This window comes from Bicyclus anynana, chromosome 16 (genome assembly GCF_947172395.1).
Source record: "Bicyclus anynana chromosome 16, ilBicAnyn1.1, whole genome shotgun sequence".
Taxonomy (NCBI): Eukaryota; Metazoa; Arthropoda; class Insecta; order Lepidoptera; family Nymphalidae; genus Bicyclus; species Bicyclus anynana.
The window spans coordinates 4,211,487-4,235,905 of record NC_069098.1 but is presented as its reverse complement, the minus strand read 5'-3'; the positions used below and the strand labels follow the sequence as shown (position 1 = coordinate 4,235,905).

Here is a 24,419-nt window from a genome sequence, read left to right as displayed (position 1 = left end):
GAGATTGTAGATGCAAATGTGCGTCACGTGCACGTCGTAGTGTTTTTTTCATTTTTGCTTCGAAATTTGTGCATTTAGAAAAAAAATGGTCTATGTGTGCAAATATGAAGTTGGCACTGAGGTATTTATCAGTATTTAAATCAGAATGAAATAGAGAGAGAGAGAGAATAAGAAAAACAAATTAAAGATATTAAAATCATTTACTAATCAAGTACAACAAAATAGGTAAGTAATAGGCAGTTTGTTACAGTTTCAATTAAACATAAATAATAATTAATTAAACTGTTACAGCATTCCTTGCACAGGTATTCAAACTTAAACATTCAACACAACAATTATGTAAAACCTGACAAGATATACCTTATCACCACAAATCACAATAACTTAGTTTATTGCAACCTTACTAGATAGATAGCTAGTTAGGAGTCATAGAAGTAATTCTTGCGTTTTAATAGCGATTTTTTTATTCGGACTATACTTTAAATGTAGTATAAGGTGGTTCAACAATAGAATATTAGCAAATAAATATTTTTATCTATTGATTTCAAGGATTTTTTTATAGTGATGCCAGAGCAAAGAGGTACCTAATTATCGTACTTGTAAGATGCCAAAACGAGCGCCGATCTTTATGACATACAAAACATAACTGACTCAAGTCCTGCTGGACTGGAGAGCAGGCCTAAGATACGCGCCAAAAAATAACAAGATAATTTTGGAAAAACGATTTTTATTATTTAAGCAGAGAGGCGAGTAGATTAAATAAATTTAATAAAAAAATTAGTAATTTAATACTCACCGGGCGCAATTTCACCAAGCAACCTATTTGAAATGTGTCAATGTGAATATTTTCTATAATTTATTTATTTCTTATTCCAAAAAAATAGATAGTATATATTACTTATACATATATACCGAATCTCGTACTACAAATATCGCTTTCTTTCGTTGCGATAGAATGAATGGGCGTTATTTAATAAAAAATTAACTTGTTTTTTTTTGGCCAACAAAATTGTCAACACCCAAATCTCTCGCTCCTCATATCCACAACGAGCACCTAATATACCGAGCAAGTAAGCAAGAGTTTTATGGTTTGTCTATAGTTTAGTAGGTACATAGTCGAGATTTTATCTCTTCTAAAAATCAGTGTTTAATTTAATACGCGTCAAAGCAGTTCAGTGTATAATTTTCGAAAATAAGTAATTAATATTCTTGGAATTTGCATCAGTATCATAAGGTCTACAAAAATTAATAATTTATGTGTTTTTAAAACTTATCCGGTTCTGATAAAATTTAGCTTGAACAAGTTTTATCATAACTAGATGAAATCTTTAACATCAACATCTCACACACAAAAAAAAAGAAAAGAAATGACAATAAAAGAAAAAGAAACTCTCATACCATAAACATGACAAAAATTAAACTAACGAAAATGACATTTCCGTTCAACAATCACAGGATTTGTAAATTCACAAACAGAATTATAAATTATAATATACTATATTTAACTATATTTTCTTCAAATAAAAGCTGAATTATTCAATCCGACCCAAGTTTTGAAAGGACCTGCCACTTATGAAAACAAGGCGGCATAATTATATATACATCGAGTTTTTTATAGTCAAAATTTTACAACAACAATAAAATTAAAACTTACTTAGGTACATCATTACTAAGTGTATCTTATATATCTCAGATTATATAATAATTCTGGAATATTTACAATCAGTTTAATTCTTTGAATATAGAAAACCACTCATTAATAGGGAAAATTAAAAAATTATAACGACCTAGTTACTAAATATTTGTATATTCAAGAATATACAAATACTTATTTTGCCATTATCATACAATTCACATTTTTAAAATGCATTCCATATTCATCGATCTCCTATTAAAAAGGAGATGGCACAATCAGCGAACAAAAAACGTCTCCACTCAATGAGTGCCAAATACAACTTCTTGGCACTCAACTCAAGTAGTCGCATTTGCAAATTCAACCTTAAACTCAATTCTTAATGTTGAATTTGCTCTGAATTTGGGATTTAATTGAATATTGGACTATATTTAAAGGACTTTAGGTATAATTTTCTTTACCAATAATTCTGAAACTGTCAATGCAAAATTGGCCAGTTTTTAAGTGGAATTTTCTACATGATTGTGTGTCCTTTTATTATATGAGGTCAATGTCCATATTACAGAAAAGTAAATGCATTCTACATCTATAGTAAGTTTGTTGAAACGAGATAAAGAATGTAAACAAATTGACAACCTGCAGGCCGATTCACTAACTTGAGCTTTTGTTAGTTGACATAAACGAAATTCTGATTCTATGTAACAAATGTCATATGGTGCCTTCTGTCAACCCGTCGTGAATATCATACAGTATCATATCAGTTGATAATAAAGACCAAATTAGTGAATAGGCCAGCTGATAGGGAATGTCATATGATTTGTATTAAAGCCAGATATTTTTTTTTTATTTTTCTTATGTATTTATGTATTCACATGAATTAAAAAGTGTGTAAAGTGGGGGTTTTAAACCCTTTTACGAAACCGAGATTTTTTTTCACCTCCATTGTCGGCGCAAAGCGCACAAACTGTGTTACTTATAATTAAAACATGTCAGATATTTTAAGTTTGATTTGGAGAAAACTTTTATTATAGTTTTGTTACATTAGAAATCGGCTAAAAATATAAAAATAAATAAATACATATTAATTATTGCTCACGACAGATGAGGATAGAGTTGTCTCAGTTTTCGTATGCAAATTAGTTTAGGTTTTGCTTACGTATTTTATCTCGTCTCTAAACGTACTATAAATTATTTTTTCCTCGATTCGAGTCCGTTTTGAACATGAGGCGTATACTGTGTACGAATGCAGCGGGGTTAGCAACGATAATTTATACTGTAAATATTACAATTCGACATTGTAGACAATATTTAGGTATTATTTGACATAAGAGACTAAATGAAATTAAGACAATTATACACATTTGTCCATCTCAGTTTTGATGCGCTAGTACCCTATTTCTAGTATAAAACATCGTTGAGAGGTCTAATGCCTGCGTTGTCCGACGTTTTGCAATGTCAGAGCGGACTCAAAGTTTGGCGCATACTATAAATATATTCCTACAATCATAGTTTTATGATGGGACCAGTCCTGACAACTTGCTGTACATGCCACGCGCCTGGGTACTGTAAAATGAAGAATTATAAGTTAGTCAATATATGGTTTAGAGACTTGGTTGCTAAATATTCAAATTAGATTAAAAATTCTTTATATTGTTGAATAAATCCGATTATTTTGGCCTAGATTTTGTATTAGTCCAGTTACTATACACACCGTGATAATGAGCCGTGATAGCCCAGTGGATACCTCTGCCTCCGATTTCGGAGGGTGTGGGTTCGAATCCGGCGGTCCAGGGCATGCACCTCCAACTTTTAAGTTGTGTGCATTTTAAGAAATGAAATATCACGTGTCTCAACCGGTGAAGGAAAACATCGTGAGGAAACCTGCATACCAGAGAATTTCTTAATTCTCCGCGTTTGTGAAGTCTGCCAATCCGCATTGGGCCAGCGTGGTGGACTATTGGCCTAGCCCCTCTCATTCTGAGAGGAGACTCGAGCTCAGCAGTGAGCCGTATATGGGTTGATAACGACGATGACGAACGACTATACACACTATATATGGAATGAAATTTAACCAAGAAAGCTAAATTTTAAATATACGTGGGGAGAGTATAGCGAAGCTTAACCTCAAATTCTCGACCACGATTTCCTATGTGCATTTTCCGCTATCTGAAAAAAAGGGTTCAATCCAGCCAGGCCTAAAGCCTAGTTTAGACTTCTTTAGCATTTTAGTCGAGTACGAACAATTTTTGGATTTACCGCTCAAAAATCGTTCGTTTTTTTTATTCTTTACAAGTAAGCCCTTGACTACAATCTCACCTGATGGTAAGTGATGATGCAATCTAAGATAGAATCGGGCTAACTTGTTAGGAGGAGGATGAAATCCACACCTCTTTCGGTTTCTACAAGACGTCGCACCGGAATGCTAAATCGCTTGGCGGTACGTCTTTGTCGGTAGCGTGGTAGCCTCGGCCAAAGCCTCCAGTCAGGCCTGGATCAATTAAGAAAACCTCAATCGGTCCAGCCGGGGATCGAACCCAGGACCTCCGTCTTGTAAGGCCACTTCGCATACCACTGCGCCATGGAGGCCGTCAAATCATTCGTATAGGCATAAGGCTCTAAGGCATTGCAAGAGGCAAAGGCTCTCAGGTATTGCAAAAGGCCTCAGACCAATTATATTATACAATTCAATTACACAAAAAGATATTTTTACGGAGGTCTTTAACCGACGAACTCGATTACAACTATTTAACATTGATACTATAGAGACAGTTTTCATAATCGCATTAGATCGTTGATCATATACTTTGACAGAAAAGTAACGTCTAGTGAGGCAGGTCCTATACAATAATTGGTCTGAGCAAGAGGCATAAGGCTCTCAGGCATTGCAAGAGGCATAAGGCTCTCAGGCGTGGTAAGTCATATAGTTCACTTACTCTCAGTCGGAGTCGAGGTCGACGACGGCGCCGGCGGGCTCCGGGGCGTGCCACCGCGGCCCCGGGGGCTTCGCTTGCGCCATTGGGCGTTGCTGTTGAAACTGTCAATTATGAACATTTTAATCGGAATCATGGATGGTTGCTGCCGACAGCGTGGAAATTGCTATTTCTTTCATTGTCACAAATAACAAACTTGGAACAAGATAGCGTTCGTTTGGTTTGCTTACAAGAAGAAGAGTCTAATGAAAATGACATTAATGAACCGTCGGAGAGTGTAACGGAACCTTCATTTCCCACCACTCAACCGCTCTCCCAGCACGGGATGTGAGCAGCTGCGCGCCGCGCCGCCGCTTAGCAATTTGGATCATGTCGCGTTGCAAGAACCAGCTCATGACTAAGGGCCATACAGACTAGTCGGGCATTCCGACCTTATATCACGGGAGTTTTAGCCGTGTTTCATAATCAATTAATATGTTATAATCAATTAATTATTGATAACATTACCACACACACACAAACTTTCGTCTTTATAATATTAGTATGATAATGCGATATCAACCTTTTGCTGCTGCATACGGCGTTGCATTTCTAGCTGTTGCTGTTGTCGCTGCTGTTGTTGCCACGGCAACATCGCGCCGCCCAGCGGCACGTTGCTGCGGATCGGTATATTGACGCCCGTCGCCATGTTGCCGTTCGCTATCAACGATATATTTATTATTAGCTGACGTCGCGCGGTTTCACCCGCGTGGTTCCCGTTCCCGTAGGAATACAGGGATAATATATAGCCTATAGCCTTCCTCGATAAATGAGCTATCTAACACTGAAAGAATTTTTCAAATCGGACCAGTAGTTCCAGAGATTAGCGCGTTCAATCAACCAAACAAACTCTTCAGCTTTATTATATTAGTATAGATATCAACGATAGTGTTTAGGCACACAAAATTAGACACAAAGTAACAAAACACAACACAAAACAAAAGTGAATTACGAAAAGGCAGCATAGCTATAAGATGTTATTTTAATGCAAATCATGTAAAAAATTTGGCACAAAAAACAGTTATTTCATCATGGAAAATATCATGTTAATCGGTACTCTAAATGTTTACTATTTTTTACGTCTGTAAATTTGGTATATAGTGGTATATTTTTTCATATTTTATTTAATTTTAATTTATTAAGCGGACGCCCGCGACTTCGTCCGCCAAGAGTTTAGTTTTTCACAAATCCCTCGGGAACCATGGATTTTTCCGGAATAAAAAGTAGCCTATGTGTTAATCCAGACTATAATCTATCTCTACTTTAAATTTCAGGTGATTAAGTTCATTAGCCGAGGCATAAAAGAGTAACAAACATTCATATTGTCAAAATCATCAGATTTTCGCAAATCTCGAAAATCCATGGATTTTTTCGGGATAAAAGTAGTCTATGTGTTAATCCAGAGTAAAATCTATTTCCATTCCAAATCTAGCCAAATCGCTTTAATAGTAGCAGCGGTAAAGAGTAACAAACAAACATACATATCGCTCATTCGCAACAATATAGACACAACTCAAAATTTATGATAATTGAGTTATTGATACAGCTATGTAGAAAATTCGATTTTCTATTTGCTGCAAAAACATCATTTATCTAAGGTCTTTTATTAGAAAAGGAGCGCAAATTCTTTTTATAGTGTCGTTGTAGCGCTGTCTCTTTAACTCTCGCGGCTCGCGACAACAGTGACATATGTTCAGTTGTGAATGAGGCAAAATAGCGGCCGGCTATACGGTACTCATGAAGGAGGACATCTTTTGAATTAGAATGTTCTTACAGGTAAGTTCAACACACTTCATTGATAAATGTTTTTAAGCATTTCGTCACAATATCTAATATGCCTTTCATGCAGATAAATATTTATAATATCTGTACAGACATATTTTGTGTTATGACGTTACTGCAGAAAACATTATTATTACAACTAATAATAACAGTTATTATGTCGTTTTTGATAATAAGCAAAACATTTCATTCATTGCAATCATAAATATGTTTGTTATTAAGCCGTTATTGTATAAAATTAACAGTGAGTTTTTAATTAAATTTTAATTATAAATTGTTATGCGTCGTTTTAGTTAATAATAAAAATGTAATTTTCAGACAGACAATGTCGTTTCCAAGAAACTCGAGAGGTAAAAAAATCCTAGCGTTGCACGATAAAAGAAACACAACCAATGAAGAAGTTGTACAGAAATCAGTGAGTACCTTCTTCACTGTATTTATTTATGTTTTAAGTACTTACTACACAATAGTAATAGTAATTCATCACAGTAATTTACAATTTCCTTACTGGAATGGTATTGTAGCCTTTAGTAATGGGACTGTAGGATCTTTAACTAAAACTTGAAATTAACATAATTTTTAGTAATTTTCAGATAACAAAGAGAATAACGATGATTTGTCGTTCAGCTCATTATCAGATAGAATCTCATGATGATACTTATTGAGAGGGTTAGTGTTTTATATACTTGAAGTGATTTAAAGAAGTAGTTTTTTAACCTATTATTACAGAATTTAATTGCAATTCCATCAACTTCATCACGAAATATTCCAAGTCCAAGCTAAAATAGAAAGAAAACATAAGCAAAAAATGAAGCTAGTTGGCGGAGAAATGTGATTAAAAAGCTAAACTGTTTGAAGACGTTTGTCTTCAGGCTATTGGCCAATTATATATTAGCTGATGATAACTGAGGTACACATAACAAGCACCCAAAACTGGACGACGTCATAAAGGGAGACAGCATACGAAATTATACCAAAAATAGAGTCCCATTAAACGAGAGTCAATACAACAAGGGTTTTCATAGACGGAAGTAAGAAAATAAGTGATATTCACAGTAATTATGTTGAGCTCAAAAGCAAAATAACCAACCTTATGAGAATTATGTTAAATTTTATAAAATATTTACCTAGGAGTCTAATGTACCATTTATACGGATTTTAAAGAAAATAGAAAAGATGACCACGAGAACCATTTAAAAGAAAAACAATTATGTTGAGAATAAAAAGCTTAAGCAAGTTAAATGTTTTAAATTTTACCATTTGTGATTTAAAAACTAACAAGGTAGAATGCTATGTTTGGGACGAGTCGAAGCCAACAGAGGAGTTTATGACTTAGGAACTTGTGTCTCTTTACTTTGTGCCATTCCTGTAATAATAACGATAGTTAGACGTAAGCCAATTGTTGATTTTACAGATTTAATACTTTAAACTACTATGTTCTTGATTTACTTTATTCCAAACGTCAATAAATAATTCTTTCTATATCGGCATTTTTTGTGATAATTACTAACTATCGACTCCAAAAGAAGAAAATTTTATCGTGTATAGCGTCATAAGCCTACATAATTAAAAAAAAATATCTTGTTTATCTGCAATAATGACACTAGTGATACCTGGTGTCACAAAAACCTTCGTATCTCTTTGAATAAATATGAAACTTAAAGTTTTATACTTTTTATTATATAAAATGATAATCACATTGTCATGTTTAATCTATAAAAACAACAAAAATAAAGATTTTCTCCCGTAAACCGAATTATAAACCTTGAAAATGCTCTCCTGTAAAACAGTAGTTTTTGAGAAATGTCAATGTTGTTGCAAATGAGCGATATATACAAACTTTCGCGTTTATAATATTAGTAGAATGTTTTAACGTTAAGCTCAAAGTAAAATATTTGTAAATTGCGTATGATTAATTTTTTTTTAATATTTGTGAATATATGTGTGAAATGATTACTAATTGATTTTTTTTCTGAAATGATTATTAATGTTTTTTGTAAAAAAATTTTATTTTTTAAAAGTTAGGCCTTGACTACAATCTCACCTGATGGTAAGTGATGATGTAATGAAAGATATAAGCGGGCTAACTTGTTAGGAGGAGGATGAAAATCCACACCCCTTTCGGTTTCTAAACGACATCGTACCGGAACGCTAAATCGCTTGGCGGTACGTCTTTGTCGGTAGAGTGGTAACTAGCCACAGCCGAAGCCTCCTGTTACATGTATATACTGTAATACAACACCTCCCACCAGCCAAAACATTAAAGAATCGTCTACTTTGCTGCCATCGAAATATAAACTAACCTTGGTTTAGGGCTGGATTCATCATCGGTCGATTCGTTCCTTGTGCACTCGAATTTATAATGCCCGCATGACCCAAACTGTATAAATTTTTATATATCTCCTGCATCAGCTGTACGGAAAAAAACAAGGTTTAATAAAACTCCTCAATGAAACATTAGGTAATATGTAATCTATAGGTACTTATAATAAAACTGTAACAGGTCAAATTCTGTACATTGAAGATATATAATCGATACTGTCTGTCCGTATTTTTTGTTAAGCGGGCATCACGCTGAAATTACTAAATGAATTGAAATGAAACTTGGCACGATTTGAGACCATAATATGGAGAAGGGTTGAAAGTTTGTATGGAAAGCCCTTGATTTTTAACCGACTTCCAACGTAGACTGTTGGTTGTTCTACGTTCGGCTGTTTTTTTGTTTTTTTTTTTAGAATTACAGTTTTGAATATTTGTTTAACCCCTATTTCACCCCCTTTTATTTTTATTTTAGGGTCAAAAAGTACCCTATGTTTTGCTCCACGGTCCCATTTACCATTATACCAAAATTTATCTTGATCGGTTCAGACAGGCAGTTACAGAATTAAATTTTCGACTATCTAGACAAAACCTAAGTTTACCATCTTTTTAGATGTAAGTAAGACTGGTGAAGACCATGGACTTTCACAAGGTTCCACGACTCCAAGCTGTAACATTTCGTCTAGTTGTTCGCACAATATACGCTGTTTGTCCGGTGACAATCTATAGTAACGCTGTCGAATGGACGAAGTCACCCGTGTCGATACGATGTGTTATCAAGTGCGTACGACCTAAACCATTTTTCTCAGCAGAAATGCTTTGGAATTGACTTAATTTCTTAAAGACTTAATTTCGGATTTATACCATTATTATTTTATATTTTTACTTGATAAAACGTGCACTGGGGCCCTTGGTCACCTGACTACGCCACTGGTACTTCCACATACATACCTTTGGATTGCTTCGCGCTATCATCGGCACCATGGTACTGACTTGTTCGTCAGTGACGTTGGGCGTGTTCTGACGTATTATCTTCGCCAGTGCCACGTTCGCCATTTGCTGGATCTGGATCGGCATTTGGACACCTTGTACTGTGGACCATGGATGATGGTGATATAACTTTTTTTTTATTCTTTACAAGTTAGCCCCTGACTACAATCACACCTGATGGTAAGTGGGCAAAATCATAAGGGCAAATCACTGGATTTTGCACCTAACACGCCTTAATACAAATACTTAAAATCCCGCTGAATGTCCCACGACAGATTGCAGGAATGAGAAACTAAAAAAAAATAATGCAATATAAGATGGAAACGGGCTAACTTGTTAGGAGGAGGATAAAAATCCACACCCGTTTTGGTTTCTACACGACATCGTACTGGAACGCTAAATCGCTTGGCGGTACGTTTTTGTCAGTAGGGTTGTAACGCCACGGCCGAAGCCTCCCACCATCCACACCTGGAGTAATTAAGACAATCTCAGTCGGTCCAACCGGGGATCGAACCCCGGACCTCCGTATACCACTGCGCCACGGAGGCTGTCCGTTCAAAAAATCAAAAATCCATTGCGCTCATCCTTTGGAGGAAGATTAGGTCGCGTCTTCGAAGTAAAACATAGCACGGACTTACACACTACCATCATCATAATCATTGACATGTTCGGGTCATTGTTGAGCACGAGTCTCCTTTTAAGGGTTAGGTTAATAGTCCACCACGCCGGCTAATTAGACGGATAGGCAGACTTCACTTATCGGGAGAATTAAGAAAAATGTTAGTTATGCAAGTTTCCTCGCAATGTTTTTCCTTCACCGTGTGATGTTTAATTTTTTAAAATGCACTTAACTGAAAAATTAGACGTGCATGCCCCGGACCGGAATCGAACCTTCGCCTTGGCTATGACGACTATTTTATTGGCGACAGACCGCGATATTATGTAAACGTAGAAGAGAGGAGAGTTTAACATTTGCGTATTGCGAACTAACCAATAACTGGAATTTTCTCATAGTTTGGGTAACGTATTTGAACGATTTATATTAATTACCCTTCAGAAAATTCACGCTAAGATCATAGCTCCCTGAAGTAAGAATTTTTTACGGTTGGCACTAGTAGGTAAATAGATGAAACTTACCCATGCCGTTGTTCATGTATGGCACGGGCGGCGGGCGCGTCTTCTCGTTCTCGAAGTCCTCCCACGCGGCCTTGCGCTCCTCCTCCGTCAGCGTCTCCTCCTCCTTGTTCTCCAGCAGCGAGTCGTGCTCGTGGTACTTGTAGATCTGCGACAGAACATGGTACAGTGTGGAGCGTAGCGCCTGGGCAGGCTTGCACATCTGCGACAGAACAGGTACAGTGTGGAGTGTAGCGCGCCTACTCATGCACTCGTGTGCGCTCACCACTCACCACTCACCACTCACCTGCGCTTCGTACTCCTTCAGCATCTCGGCGAACAGCCTGTCCTTGGGCAGGGGCGGCAGCTCGCGCGGCGTGGGCGGCTGCGGCTCGAACTTGTACAGTGTGGAGTGTAGCGCGCCTACTCATGCACTCGTGTGCGCTCACCACTCACCACTCACCTGCGCTTCGTACTCCTTCAGCATCTCGGCGAACAGCCTGTCCTTGGGCAGGGGCGGCAGCTCGCGCGGCGTGGGCGGCTGCGGCTCGAACTTGTACAGTGTGGAGTGTAGCGCGCCTACTCATGCACTCGTGTGCGCTCACCACTCACCACTCACCTGCGCTTCGTACTCCTTCAGCATCTCGGCGAACAGCCTGTCCTTGGGCAGGGGCGGCAGCTCGCGCGGCGTGGGCGGCTGCGGCTCGAACTTGTACAGTGTGGAGTGTAGCGCGCCTACTCATGCACTCGTGTGCGCTCACCACTCACCACTCACCACTCACCGGCGCTTCGTACTCCTTCAGCATCTCGGCGAACAGCCTGCCCTTGGGCAGGGGCGGCAGCTCGCGCGGCGTGGGCGGCTGCGGCTCGAACTTGTACAGTGTGGAGTGTAGCGCGCCTACTCATGCACTCGTGTGCGCTCACCACTCACCACTCACCACTCACCTGCGCTTCGTACTCCTTCAGCATCTCGGCGAACAGCCTGTCCTTGGGCAGGGGCGGCAGCTCGCGCGGCGTGGGCGGCTGCGGCTCGAACTTGTACAGCTCGGCGAGGTCGTTCTCGGCGTAGTGCCGGTCTATTTGCTGCTCGTCGATCACGCGCTTCGATATGGCCTGCTTCGTCACTTGGCGCTCGTAGATCTTCTCTTCCATCGTCCCCATCGCCAGGAACCTGTAGATGTAGCACGGCTTCTTCTGGCCGAACCGGTACACGCGGAAGATGCTCTGCACGTCGTGCGACGGGTTCCACGACACGTCGAAGATGATCACGCGGTTGGCCGCCACCAGGTTGATGCCTAGCCCGCCCGCGCGAGTCGATATTAGGAATAATCTACAATCAAATAAATAACATTCATAAGAAAATATAATTATCACAGTTTCATATTAAAAATTACTTTATCCTGGTTAAATTAGTACAGAAATAAAAGGATCTTGGACCGCAATGTGACATGTCGCCAAAAGTTAATTCTATACAACAATAGGCTAGGACAAACATCTCGATGATGCCCTAAAGCAAAATTTACCCCAGAATGGTGATGGTAACTCTTTGTCAATAACTCCATGGTGTAATGAACGTCAAGGAATTGAATAAAAGGTCTTCTATCGTATCTCCTTCTCTTTGATACTCAAAGATAAACAATTAGAACAATAGTGAATATTTTTTATTTATAAACTTATTCTTTTATCCAAAAAAAAATTATCAACAACTTACCGAGCTCTGGGATTAGCTTCACTATTGAAACTCTTGCACCAAATGGATCTGTTTTCACAAGACGTTGAACCGTCCAATCTGAAATAGTCCAATCCTGGTGCCCATGAGCCTAAAAAACAATCGAATATTTTTACAATATACGATTTTTTTCTTTTAGTCAATGTGCTAAATAATAAAGAAAATGCTACACACCTACATGTCCATTTAACTTCTCGTCAACTCGTTCAGACTGCGTCGCTTCGTCCACTTTGCCCAGGAAATGTTCTATCAGATCTAATGAGTACAGGGATTGTGAGAACACCAGCCTACAATAAAATTAAAAACTGAAATTAAAAGACTGACTGACTTTTTCTTAAATTTATAAATAAATAGCAGTCCAGTCAAGCTAAGCTACCTCCCTACCAGAGGCGTCTTTACCTATAGTGCAAGGGGTGCTTCGCACCCGGGTGCCGCGATCTCAGGGACGCCCGAGCGCCACTATTTTGTTTTCGATTAAACTTTTTTGAAAGTTGTGTTCAGTTATTTTTGTTTTTTTAACCTTTACATCCATAAAGTTAATTTTATCCGTGCAATTACAGTGGGTGTTACATCACTTACAGGGGTGTGGACTTTTATCTTCCTCCTATCAAGTTAGCCCGCTTCCATCTTAAATTGCATCGTCATCGTCAGATTGTAGTCAAGGGCTAACTTTTAAAGAATAAAAAAAAAAATCTATCTTCCCAAACTAAAACTATCACAGTTCCAAAAAATTTTACCTGCGAGACTTAGTATACCCACCTAGTTAACCTAGTTGTTTCCAGACAATTTTTTGAAATTTTCTTTTAAAAATAGGTAACTTGAAGTGCTGTTTGTACGTACTTATTCCATTTTAACAGTGCTCAGCACGCTTTGGTACTAGAGGGCGCTAGGGTGATGATTGCACCTGGGCGCCACGAGAGCTAGAGACGCATCTGCTCCTCACCAATTTTCAGCCAAGTCGTTCTCCGTTCTCTACTGTAGCAGATACTCACAGTTTATCGCCAATAGCTTCGCACTGGCGCAGCACTTCGAACAGCACCATCAGCTTGTGCGAATGTCGCATGTCGTCCAACTCGTCCTCACTGATGAGCGACATCCACCACTCGGTCGGGTTCTCTTCCTTCGGTTGAGCGTCGTTCTCTACTGCCATCGGGTCTTCATAACCTTCAACTAAAAACCAATAACTACTTTACTTACTTACTTTGGCTGGTAGGAGGCTTCGGCCTCGACGATTCCGTACGATGTCGTGTAGAAACCGAAAAGGTTACCTATGTTAGGTAACCTTAGCGCAGGAAGGGAAAGGGAAACTTAACATGTTAACCCGCTTCCATCTTAGATTGCATCATCACTTACCTTAAGGCGAGATGGTAGGAAGGCTAGCTGCCTTTCTAGCAGTAAAAGAATTTTCAAAACCGGTTAAGTAGATCCAGATACCTTTTTATAATATTAATTTTTTATACATTATTTTATTAGGTCTTTTACAAAATTAAGTAGTATAATCAAGTTAATAAATCATGCCCACGTGAAATGGTGGTAGGAATACTGACTGCATTTATGTTTGTGCACAAAACGAGCCAGCCTTCTGTCTTCTTCGGCAACTAACCACAGTGAAATAATTAAGAAAAAATTTCTGGCACTGCATCTCCAAGGGTCTCTATGGCTAAAGGATGATGATGATGATGATGATACAAATATGACTCTCAGTCAGAGAGGCATTCTTGTGACACTTATCAGTATCAGCTTTTTCTGCTGCAGCTACCGGAATGATTAGGTTCATAAATATGTCTTACAAAAACTAATCTGTAGTAGTAAAGATATGCCTTATTTAAATACTAGACGCTTGCGTTACATAATCTTCTAGGGGTGCACTCTAGACGTTGAAGAAAATGCCTGAAATGAATTAGTCAAGAAGTACACCACAGCCTTAATCTATCAAATCTTGGAAACTAGCTGACGCCGCGCGGTTTTACCCGCGTGGTTCCCTTTCCCGTAGGAATACGGAGATAATATATAGCCTTCCACGATAAATGGGCTATCTGACACTGAAAGAATTTTTCAAATCGGACTGGTAGTTGCTAAGATTAGCGCGTTCAAAAAAACAAACAAACAAACTCTTCAGCTTTATAATATTAGTATAAATATGATCAATACTCCTGTTTCTGTATTTGATGCAAATGGGTGACCATAGTACAGCCGTTCTGAATGAGTACTGTTTACCAACAAACAAATTAAAAATGAGGTTATAAATCACTAGTCATTTCAATCATAATAATAATATTAATTAACCTGTTTTTAAATTAATGAAAATAAAGGACATGTCCCAATTTTGTATAGAGGCTGGGCCTTTATTCAGAGTGCCAACTAAGAAGAACAAATTATTTTTATTTTAAAGGAATATAAAATATAGGGCTTAAAACACAAAATAAAAACATTTTTGGAACCCGCAATTTTTTTTAATTAATTAAAATATAATGATGGTTAATATATTTTATAAACAAACCATACATAATTTAAAATAGATTTACTCTGGATTAACACATACCTAGGTTATTTTTCATCTACGGTATATGTGAAAATGTGAAATCCACGCGGACGAAGTCGCAGGCGTCCGCTAGTAAAGAACAAATGTCCACATGTGAACAATTAAAGTAAATACATAAAGTTTTACCAGGATTTAATCTTGTTCCCCGCCGTCTCGAAGATTTTTTGTCAGAATCTTCTTTTTTCTTGTTCTTTTCTTTCTTTCGACTATCGTCACTGCCTGATGAACTGTCCGATTCTTCAGACGAAGATTCCTGGTGGCAAAAGAATTAGAAATCTATAAGAATCTATAGGCTAGTTGACACTTTTTTTAAATGGTCTTAAAAAGTTTATTATCGTTTACTAGACTGAAAATGTTTATTAGTAAATTGCACACATCTGAAAGTTGGAGGTGCATGCCCCTAACCGGTTTCGAACCTACACCCTCCGAATCGAAGGCAGAGGTCATATCCACTGGGCTATCACGGCTCTGAGGGAGATATAGGTGAAGATAATAGAGACAGTTATGTTATTGTATATGTTACTGTAGGAGCAAGATAGATATTTACTTCAGTCGTGTGAATTAAATTTCATATGATGTATCACACACAATGAAATTTGTAAAAGTTTTTTTTTTTCAACTTTCCATCTTACTGGGGGATGTATCGTTTATAGGTAAAATTTGAATATAGGGGATATTCAAATTTTACCTATAAACGATACATCCCTGTATTTGGGCCACAAAAATTGATTTGTGTACCAAATTTTAACTGGATTGGTCTAGTACATTCAGAGAAAACAGACAGATATTAAAATGTGCGAGAGTAGTATAAGGGTTCCGTTTTTGTACTACGTACGTTCAGAACCCTAAAAAATCATGAACTTAGTTGAACAATGTGAACTTACCTCGGGTGTGGAATTATCGTCAATGAAATCAGCCAACGAGGCGTCGGATGCCTCTTCTTCCTCTTTATCTCTCTGGAATATAAAGTAGTAGTTATATTGAACTGTGGCTCTGCAACTGTATTTTTTTTCCTTAAACTAAACTACAAAAAGCTCGTTATCAACTGGCACGTGGGCCAGTAATGTATGGGAATGACAGATCTTGATCACCTGTCGATAGCAAATGCCATTCCCATACATCTTTCTAGTTTTTGAAGCGTTAGCGATCGTAGAAAGAGAATCGACGTGCCACATGGCTAGGGATGTAATTCCTAAGTAGCTTACTATAATGTACAAACAAAATAAAAAATAAAAGTATGCACTTGTATTTGTCAAAGTCAAAATTATCATATTACAGTTTGTGCGCTATAGCATGGTGCGGGTGACATTTCGTTTCACTCTTCAAATTTGTCGCGATTCACGATATTAGTAAGTATCATGCACATATATACTATAGGTATCAAATATTTTAGATGTATATTAACTATTATGAAGGTACTTAGTGAAGCATTCACTGTTTTACTGTATAGTACTTATTGTCTTCTAGTTCACACTAATGTTCTGCTTACCTTTTTCTGTTGCATGATCTCGTATTTCTCAGAGTTGTATTTGAGAACAAGCGGATGCGTCCATATCCTTTGTAGCGACTGATAGTCTGAGAACAGAAACGACTTGCCACCCTGTTGAGGTCTGTTGACAAACAAAACAAAATACGGTGACGGTAGTACATTGGTGAAAATTAATGATAACTTCATCATTCAGCCGATGAACGTCCACTGCAGGACATAGACCTATTGTAGGAACTTCCAAACATCACGATCCTGAGCCGCCAGCACCCATGCGACTCGCTTGATGTCGTCAGTCCACCTGGAGGTCTTTTTCTCAGACCAATTATAGAAGGACCTGTATCGTACTCATAGTCACGAACAAAATTGTCTGTCATTTTCTGAAGAAAACGAGCTTAGATTTGGTATATATCTTATACTAAAATGGAAGTTTTTGCCCGTTTTTAACACAATTCAATTACACAAAAAGGTATTTTTACGGAACTCTTTAACCGACGAACACGATTACAACTATTTAACATCGATACTATAGAGACAATTTTTATAATCGCATTAGATCGTTGATCATATACTTTGACAGAAAAGTAACGTCTAGCGAGGCAGATCCTATACAATAATTGGTCTGAGACCTTTTTAGTGCGCGGTCGCCATACCAGCACCTTGGGACCCCAATGTCCATCGGCTCTTCGAAGTATGTGCCCCGCCAATGGCCACTTCAGCTTCGCGACACGTCGAGCTATGTCGGCGACTTTGGTTCTTCTGCGGATCTCCTCATTACCGATTCGATCACGCAGCATAGCTCGTTCTTTCGCTCGCTGTGTGACTCTGAGCCTTCTTATGAGGCCCATAATTAGCGACCAAGTGTCAGAACCACTGGTCATGTGGTCAACCAGTGGTCATCACTGGCAACACGCACTGTTCGCAAATGATAGCTTAAATGTGCCTAAATCTTTAATTCAAAGTGTTGAACTTCACAGAATGGCTATTTACAACAACCTCTGTAATATGGGTATCAAGTGAAAGGTCTTAATGAGATAACCTAAAGTTGGTGGTCCGATCCTCGCTCCGTCGGTCTATTGTCGTACCCACTCCTAGCACAGTCTTTCCCGACAAGTTGGAGGGAAATGGGAATATTGGTCATAAAGACAAATGAAAGAAGTTACAATATTTAAACTTTTTTTGATTAATTGAATCTACAAACTCACTTTAATTTAACGAACTTAATATTTATCCTCCAAAAAATGAAACACTATTACAATAGTGTGCATTACAAATGGCTGGAAGGGCGCCATTTTATAATACTTAAATTAATCTTAAATTTATTTTATTTCTGTATATTTTACGATAAAATTCGATGTTATATAATACTTAATCCTGGCCCTAAATGGACCATCTCTTTTTGATTGTCATACAATGTCTTGTATAAAATGATCAATACGAACCTTCTAGAATAGTTATCCAAGTAGTGCTGGTACAGTTGGATCTGGATTTCTGAGAGCGTGATGAAGAAGACGAACTCCATCTTCGGCGGCAGGAAGGGCGCCAGCACCCCGTAGTCTCGCCTCTGTATAACAATAAAATTGATTTATTATTTCCTACAGTTCGTTGTAGGATGGTGTGGGTAACAGTTCGTTTCACTCTTGAAATTTGCCGAGATTCACGACAATATTACGTATTATGAACGTCATATATCATTTTCGGATCACTTTTTGCAGTGATTTTGTAGGAATGTAACCGATCTATAGTATAAAATTATCATTGTGTATGTATAGATTTCATACATTTCATACATTCATTGTCTATATATGTATAGACAATGAATGTATGAAATGTGTTGCTAAGCTCAAATCTCATGAAAGGCTGAAGCGATTTGGCTATTTTTTTACAATATTCCTTGAAGTACAACAATGGTTTTTAAGGAGTTTTTTAGGGTAGGGATGGGGTAGGGTACGGTAGGGCAGGGTAGGGGTAGGGAAGAAGCGCACATAAGTCAAAGCAAAGTTTGACCGAATCCACTAGTTAGGTTTACAACTGTACAATTAAAACTGAAGGTTTGTAGCCTGATTATGATCACGCCAGATTCATTCAAGTGACATAATGTCACTTAGACAAACCAGAGATTCAATGTGTCAATTTTGACAAACAACTTTTTTTATTCAATTTATTCAGGCGTGCGTTCGGGGGTTTTTATTCGAAGACACAGATACGAGGTTTTTTTTATTTGCATGCTATTTTGTAGCAAATTGTATGCCAACATTCATAGTATCAAGATCTGTAATTAACAATTTGCAAATAAAGGATTTTGAATTTAAAGATCAAAAAGCCAATAATTTAAAACCATGCATGTGAAAACAGCAGTGACCTGCACAGAGCCGTCAAGCATTTTATGCAACACATGGGCGCGCCTCTTCATGATGCGAATGTCGTGCTCCGTGGAGTCGGTGTACTGTCCGTTGGTGATGGGGTTCACGAAGCGGTTCAGGTACTCGTTGTATTTGCCCAGCAGGTTCGGCTTCACGAACTGCACCATGCAGTAATCTGCAGAGGAGAGACAGTTTCGTTTGTATTAGTATTAGTCAGCAGAAGATTCAGTAGCTGTACTGAACACCAGTAAATGTCTTACACTCCTTGAGGTTGTTCTGCAGCGGCGTGCCGGTGAGCACGATGCGGCGCAGAGTCTTCACTCTGTTCATGGCCTGCGACAGGCTGGTCTTCTCGTTCTTCAGCAAGTGGCCCTCGTCGCACACCACCAAGTCGGGGCCTGCAATACGAACGTTAGTGGCGTAATGGAGAATGTTCACAATAGGGTTGATGACAGTTTTTATAAATTAAGTATATAAATTAAGAGATTGCTAATAGTAAAGCAATTTTGTAAAAGTAACAGGGTATCTGCAATCATTACTTTCGGAGCTACAGGGATTCAAAGGGTCAGATTTGCGGCGCTGCCGCGGATCCCTGAAAAACGCTCCATACAAAATGGCACGATTTAGTGACGTCGTTGGCTCGCTGATCGTTAGGTTTGTATGGGCGTTCAAACAAAATTACTAATATCTTTGTTATTTGTGCGTTTATGTTTATAGTTCAGTTATTGAAAAATGTCACATTTAATGTAAGGAAGCTAAAACTGTATGAATTTTCATCTAATTACGATAAAAAAAAATCAATAGATTTTGAAATTTTACAATCTTATTTATTTTGCAAATATCCAGACAATCTTTGCTTTTTATGTATAAATTAGTTGACATTCACCTTATTTACCCGAATGTATCATAAAAATCAATATATTCAAACCTAGTCATCATTCCCATTTTCAAATGTTAGCTTTCTGTATTCTTCGTTGAAAATGAAAAATTCTCGTGAAAGAATTATTTCGATACGTTAATAAGTTCTCAAGATATGGAATTTTAAAGTGAACGCGCGGTAATCTGCCAGCGTTTAATGTGCGTGACGTCATCGTACAACACATGCCCGGCCCGTTCAGGCAATTTCGTATTTAAGAACTAATGGCCCTTATATTAATTTACTCTTTGACTAATGGCTAACCATTAGTTCACGGGAGTCGTTATTTATGCGAACTTTGCGAAATCATATGCGAATGCATGTAAAATCATAACTATTTGGTATTTTTAAATAAAATAAAAACTAGTGTATTTGTATATGTCGGCGAGTGAGTTATTTGATCGGTTGGCTAAATCTGCGTTAATTATTGTGATAATATAAGAATCAGGTTTTTATGTAATTGGGATTTAATTATTTACTGTTTAAATAAATAAGACTGTGAAAGGTTTATCACGTGACTCTCGTCCAGTAGTATTGTGCTGAAATGGCGCGTAGGCGGTACGCTTTACGGAGTGGAGGTGCCCTGCCACTCTGTAGCCTGTTGGTTAAGCAGTTCAGTGTAATCAAGTTCTTGGAATGGATACTCGTCTTCCATTTGTTAAATAGTAATGGTGCAGTGTTAAAATAGTGATAGTGTTTCGGAACTTCAGTGGGTGAGTTATTAGTATAGACCGGCCATTGCATTGTTAGTTAATTAGCCGGGAGCCAACACGGACGGAGAATGGGGAGTATTAGTTAATTGTAAAAGGGCCTTTTAACCCAACTGGATCAGTTACAAGTCTGACATCCGCTGGTGGCTGACTCCTTGCCATACGATAGTTAATCCTATGTGATAGTATCAGCGCTATACTTGATCAATATTGTAGTTAGAGGGTAGAACTGTAGTAGTAAGTTAAATGATCGATTCGGTGATGATTGATAGTGTTACTTGGTGTATCTGCCATCCTTGACACATAAAGCTTAGAACCTGCTCTTAGACTACGTCTTCTCCGTTATCAGCAGTAGTATTTAGTTTCCTCCGTCGACATAAATTTAAAAGCTCTAATGTAACACAAAGTTTCAAAATTTTTATATTATTATTTACAAGTTAGCCCTTGACTACAATCTCACCTGATGGTAAGTGATGATGCAGTCTAAGATGGAAGCGGGCTATCTTGTTAGGAGGAGGATGAAAATCCACACCCCTTTCGGTATGTACACGGCATCGTACTGGAACGCTAAATCGCTTGGCGGTACGTCTTTGCCGGTAGGGTGGTAACTAGCCTCGGCCGAAGCCTCCCACCAGCCAGACCTGGACAAATTAAGAAAATCTCAATCGGCTCAGCCGGGGATCGAACCCAGGACCTTTTTTGTAAATCCACCGCGCATACCACTGCGCCACGGAGGTCATCTAGATATATAAAAGCTCTAATGTAACAAAGTTTCAAGTGTTTTTGCATACCTAGTAACATTCTCCACTGAAGTAGAGCTACATTTTAGTGGCTTATCCACATCTATACTTATAATATTAGTGACATAAATCTCATAGGCTAGCATCTCAGACCAATTATTGTGTTGGACCTGCCTCGCTAGACATTACTTTTCTGTCAAAGTAACGATCAACGATCTAATGCGATTATAAAAACTGTCCCTATAGAATCGATCTTTAATAGCTGTAATCGTGTTCGTCGGTTAAAGAGCTCCGTAAAAATACCTTTTTGTGCAATTGAGTTGTGTAAAAAATGGGCAAAAACCGTACTTTAGTATAAAATATATACCAAATCTAAGCTCGTTTTCTTCAGAAAATGACAGACAATTTTGTTCGTGACTATGAGTGCGATACAGGTCCTTCTATAATTGGTCTGAGGCTAGCATGCATCAAACAAGGTGGTGCTGACTATACCTGGGTCCACGAGGCACTCCTGGAAGCTTTTCAGCATCTTCTTTTTGAACTTCTTGACGTTGTTGGCCGACAGGTTGCGAAACATCTCGTACCCCAGCACGCACACGCCGCCGTGTTTGAGCCACAACTGCAGTTGATAGGCGCGCTCCGCGTTCGGTTTGACCCTGCAATTGGAGATCTAATTTATACTTGATATATAGTAATTACTAGCTGACACCGCGCGGTTTCACCCGCGTGGTTCCCGTTCCTGTAGGAATACAGGGATAAAATAGCCTATAGCCTTCCTCGATAAATGGGCTATCTAACACTGAAAGAATTTTTCAAATCGGACCAGTAATTCCAGAGATTAGCGCGTACAATCAAACAAACAAACAAACTCTTCAGCTTTATAATATTAAGTATAGAAGTATAGATACAATATTTGTATAGCTAACTAGTGGACTTTTTATCTCTACCCTACCATACAAAAATAAAACTATCAAAAATTAACATTAACCAGAGACATCTATCAACTAAAAAACACGTTGGTTGAATAAGAAACAAATTCATTTCAATTATAAGCTCCCCTATGGTTGTCTTAGAAAGAAAAACGCCGCGAGAGGTCTTGGGTTCGATTTTAGTTTACAATTTCATCTTTAAGTCGTCACTTCAACAAGTTAGGTTGTATTAGAAAGGTGCCGTCAGCTCAGCAGCATTAAGTTATTTAGGAATAAACCAAAGATTTTATACTATTAGATATGATACGTGTGTATTATATTTATAATAAAAGATGGTTGTTCTGAGGTCTTGAGAGTTTATTTTAGTTTTTAAATAATTATTTCTTCCTTATTTCTAAATATTAATACTAGGATCTTTTTGAAACCAAGCATTCTGGCCCTCAAGAAACTCTTCCTTAAACCTACATGACCTATTATAACTTTTTAAATTTCTATTGTTAACAATATCAAACTGTTGAAAAACATTTTTATATAACTTGGGTTTTAAATACTGTGAGTTACTTATTAACTTATTTCTTAAATTTCTATTCATTAATAATTCACTAGGCGAAAAATTTGTGCCAGATACTGGAGATGCTCTATATTGTAATGATGCTAGTCTAATATCTGTTTTATCATCAAAACATTTTTTTAGAATTTTATATGCAATTTGTACTTCCCGTTCTGCCCGATTTGCTTGAGGATATCTGGGGCTCCCAAAATCACAAAATCAAAACACAAATCAAAATCAAAATATTATCGGCGATAAGAAAGACAGATAGACGGACAGACTTGGTGAAAGCTACTAGGCAATATTAACAACTCACTTGGAAACCTCGTACACTTCAACCTCATAGTCTGATTCGGCATGTTCGATCCACATGTTGAACTCGTTGACCCAGTTGAGCACAGTTGACAGAGGGCACACAACCAACACCCTGTTCACACGCGTCAACTCACTGTGCGTCAGCAGGGTGTGTGTGAGTGACACCACCTGAAATATTTACATTTTGGACACTATAAAAACGGAAACCGTTCAAAATCAATAATGAAAATCATAAATCATTTATTTCAACTACTTAGGCTCAGTTTACAAGCACTCGGGAAGGCGTTTTCTGCTGAGAAGAAACCGACAAGAAACTCAACAGATGCTCTTTTAAAAAAAAATCATACAATGTTATAATTTACAATTGATGACAACAGAACACATTAAAAACAGAAAAATAAAATTTTAAGACTTTAAGCCGGTTTAATTTTTATGTTAAAAAGATTTTATCTGGGATAAAAAGTACCTTACCCGCCAGGATTTCACGCAGACTAAGTTGCGTGCGTCCGCTATAACTTGGCAACTTCCCATTGTTCCGCGCGAGCCGGGGGCGTGTAGCAATGAATAAAAACCCACGACTGATGCACGTCACGCATGATTTCACGCCCGCGCAGTCTTTGCCCCTGTCGCCCGCATATCATGGGAGTGTTATCAACGAACTTGCAAGACTATAGTAATATAACATACCTGTAAGGTCTTCCCGAGCCCCATGCAGTGCGCGAGGATGCACCCGGAGCCCTTGTCCTTCTTTATTCGCTTCACGCTCTCGAAGCACGCGTCCCACATGAACTTTATACCGTTCGCCTGGAGCATTACAACATTGTGAGAGCCAGATACACATACAAACATAATTATACGTCAAAGAAAACACACAAGTATTACTACAAAATTTTACATTTCAAATATTACCTGATGCGGTTTTAACTTTTTAACAAGTCCTTTGTCAACCTCGATGAGTGGCTCCTTGGTGTCGGGATCAAAATCTAGAACTACTTTATCCAGTACTACAGCGTCTGATTTACCCGATTCGTCGAATAGGAAATTATTGTACTGAAACCACAAAACAAGGTATTAATTAGTTAAAAGTGAAGACAAAGAATATAAAATTGAATATCAATAAAACGCATATATAGCCTTTCTTTTAGACTCTTCCAACAATTATCTATTTCAACCGATTTACACAAAATATGTTGTGTTTGTAATAATAGAATGTTTACCAATTTCTGCCGTTCAGCTATCCGAGCTATTCTTTCTTTCTCTTGGCGCGCTGCTTTCTTCGTCGCTTCTTCCAATTGGTCTGTACCTTTCACCTAAAGATCGAAAAAATTAGATT

The 24,419-nt window shown here is 38.0% G+C and overlaps 1 protein-coding gene across 2 annotated transcripts in view; it reads right to left on the bottom strand.

Annotated features, from left to right (window-relative positions):
* Positions 1-181: 181 nt before the first annotated feature.
* The window catches only part of LOC112046682 (transcriptional regulator ATRX homolog), a 34,961-nt gene continuing 10,723 nt past the window's right edge, over positions 182-24,419 (bottom strand). Inside the window, exons 8-28 of one of the 2 annotated variants that reach the window (XM_052885997.1) lie at positions 24,304-24,396; positions 23,996-24,136; positions 23,774-23,890; positions 23,088-23,254; positions 21,785-21,948; positions 19,187-19,324; positions 18,926-19,101; positions 18,006-18,127; positions 16,567-16,687; positions 15,962-16,033; positions 15,204-15,330; positions 13,528-13,705; positions 12,710-12,822; positions 12,518-12,626; positions 11,752-12,136; positions 10,831-10,975; positions 9,655-9,794; positions 8,688-8,796; positions 5,126-5,262; positions 4,567-4,667; positions 182-3,196 (exon numbers count right to left, since the gene is read on the bottom strand). In XM_052885997.1, coding sequence (XP_052741957.1) covers positions 4,569-4,667; positions 5,126-5,262; positions 8,688-8,796; positions 9,655-9,794; positions 10,831-10,975; positions 11,752-12,136; positions 12,518-12,626; positions 12,710-12,822; positions 13,528-13,705; positions 15,204-15,330; positions 15,962-16,033; positions 16,567-16,687; positions 18,006-18,127; positions 18,926-19,101; positions 19,187-19,324; positions 21,785-21,948; positions 23,088-23,254; positions 23,774-23,890; positions 23,996-24,136; positions 24,304-24,396 — 2,853 coding nt within the window. In that variant the 3' untranslated portion in view covers positions 182-3,196; positions 4,567-4,568. Of the gene's footprint in view, positions 3,197-4,566; positions 4,668-5,125; positions 5,263-8,687; positions 8,797-9,654; positions 9,795-10,830; positions 10,976-11,751; positions 12,137-12,517; positions 12,627-12,709; positions 12,823-13,527; positions 13,706-15,203; positions 15,331-15,961; positions 16,034-16,566; positions 16,688-18,005; positions 18,128-18,925; positions 19,102-19,186; positions 19,325-21,784; positions 21,949-23,087; positions 23,255-23,773; positions 23,891-23,995; positions 24,137-24,303; positions 24,397-24,419 lie in introns of those variants that run through there. The other variant, XM_052885996.1, reaches the window with a different exon arrangement.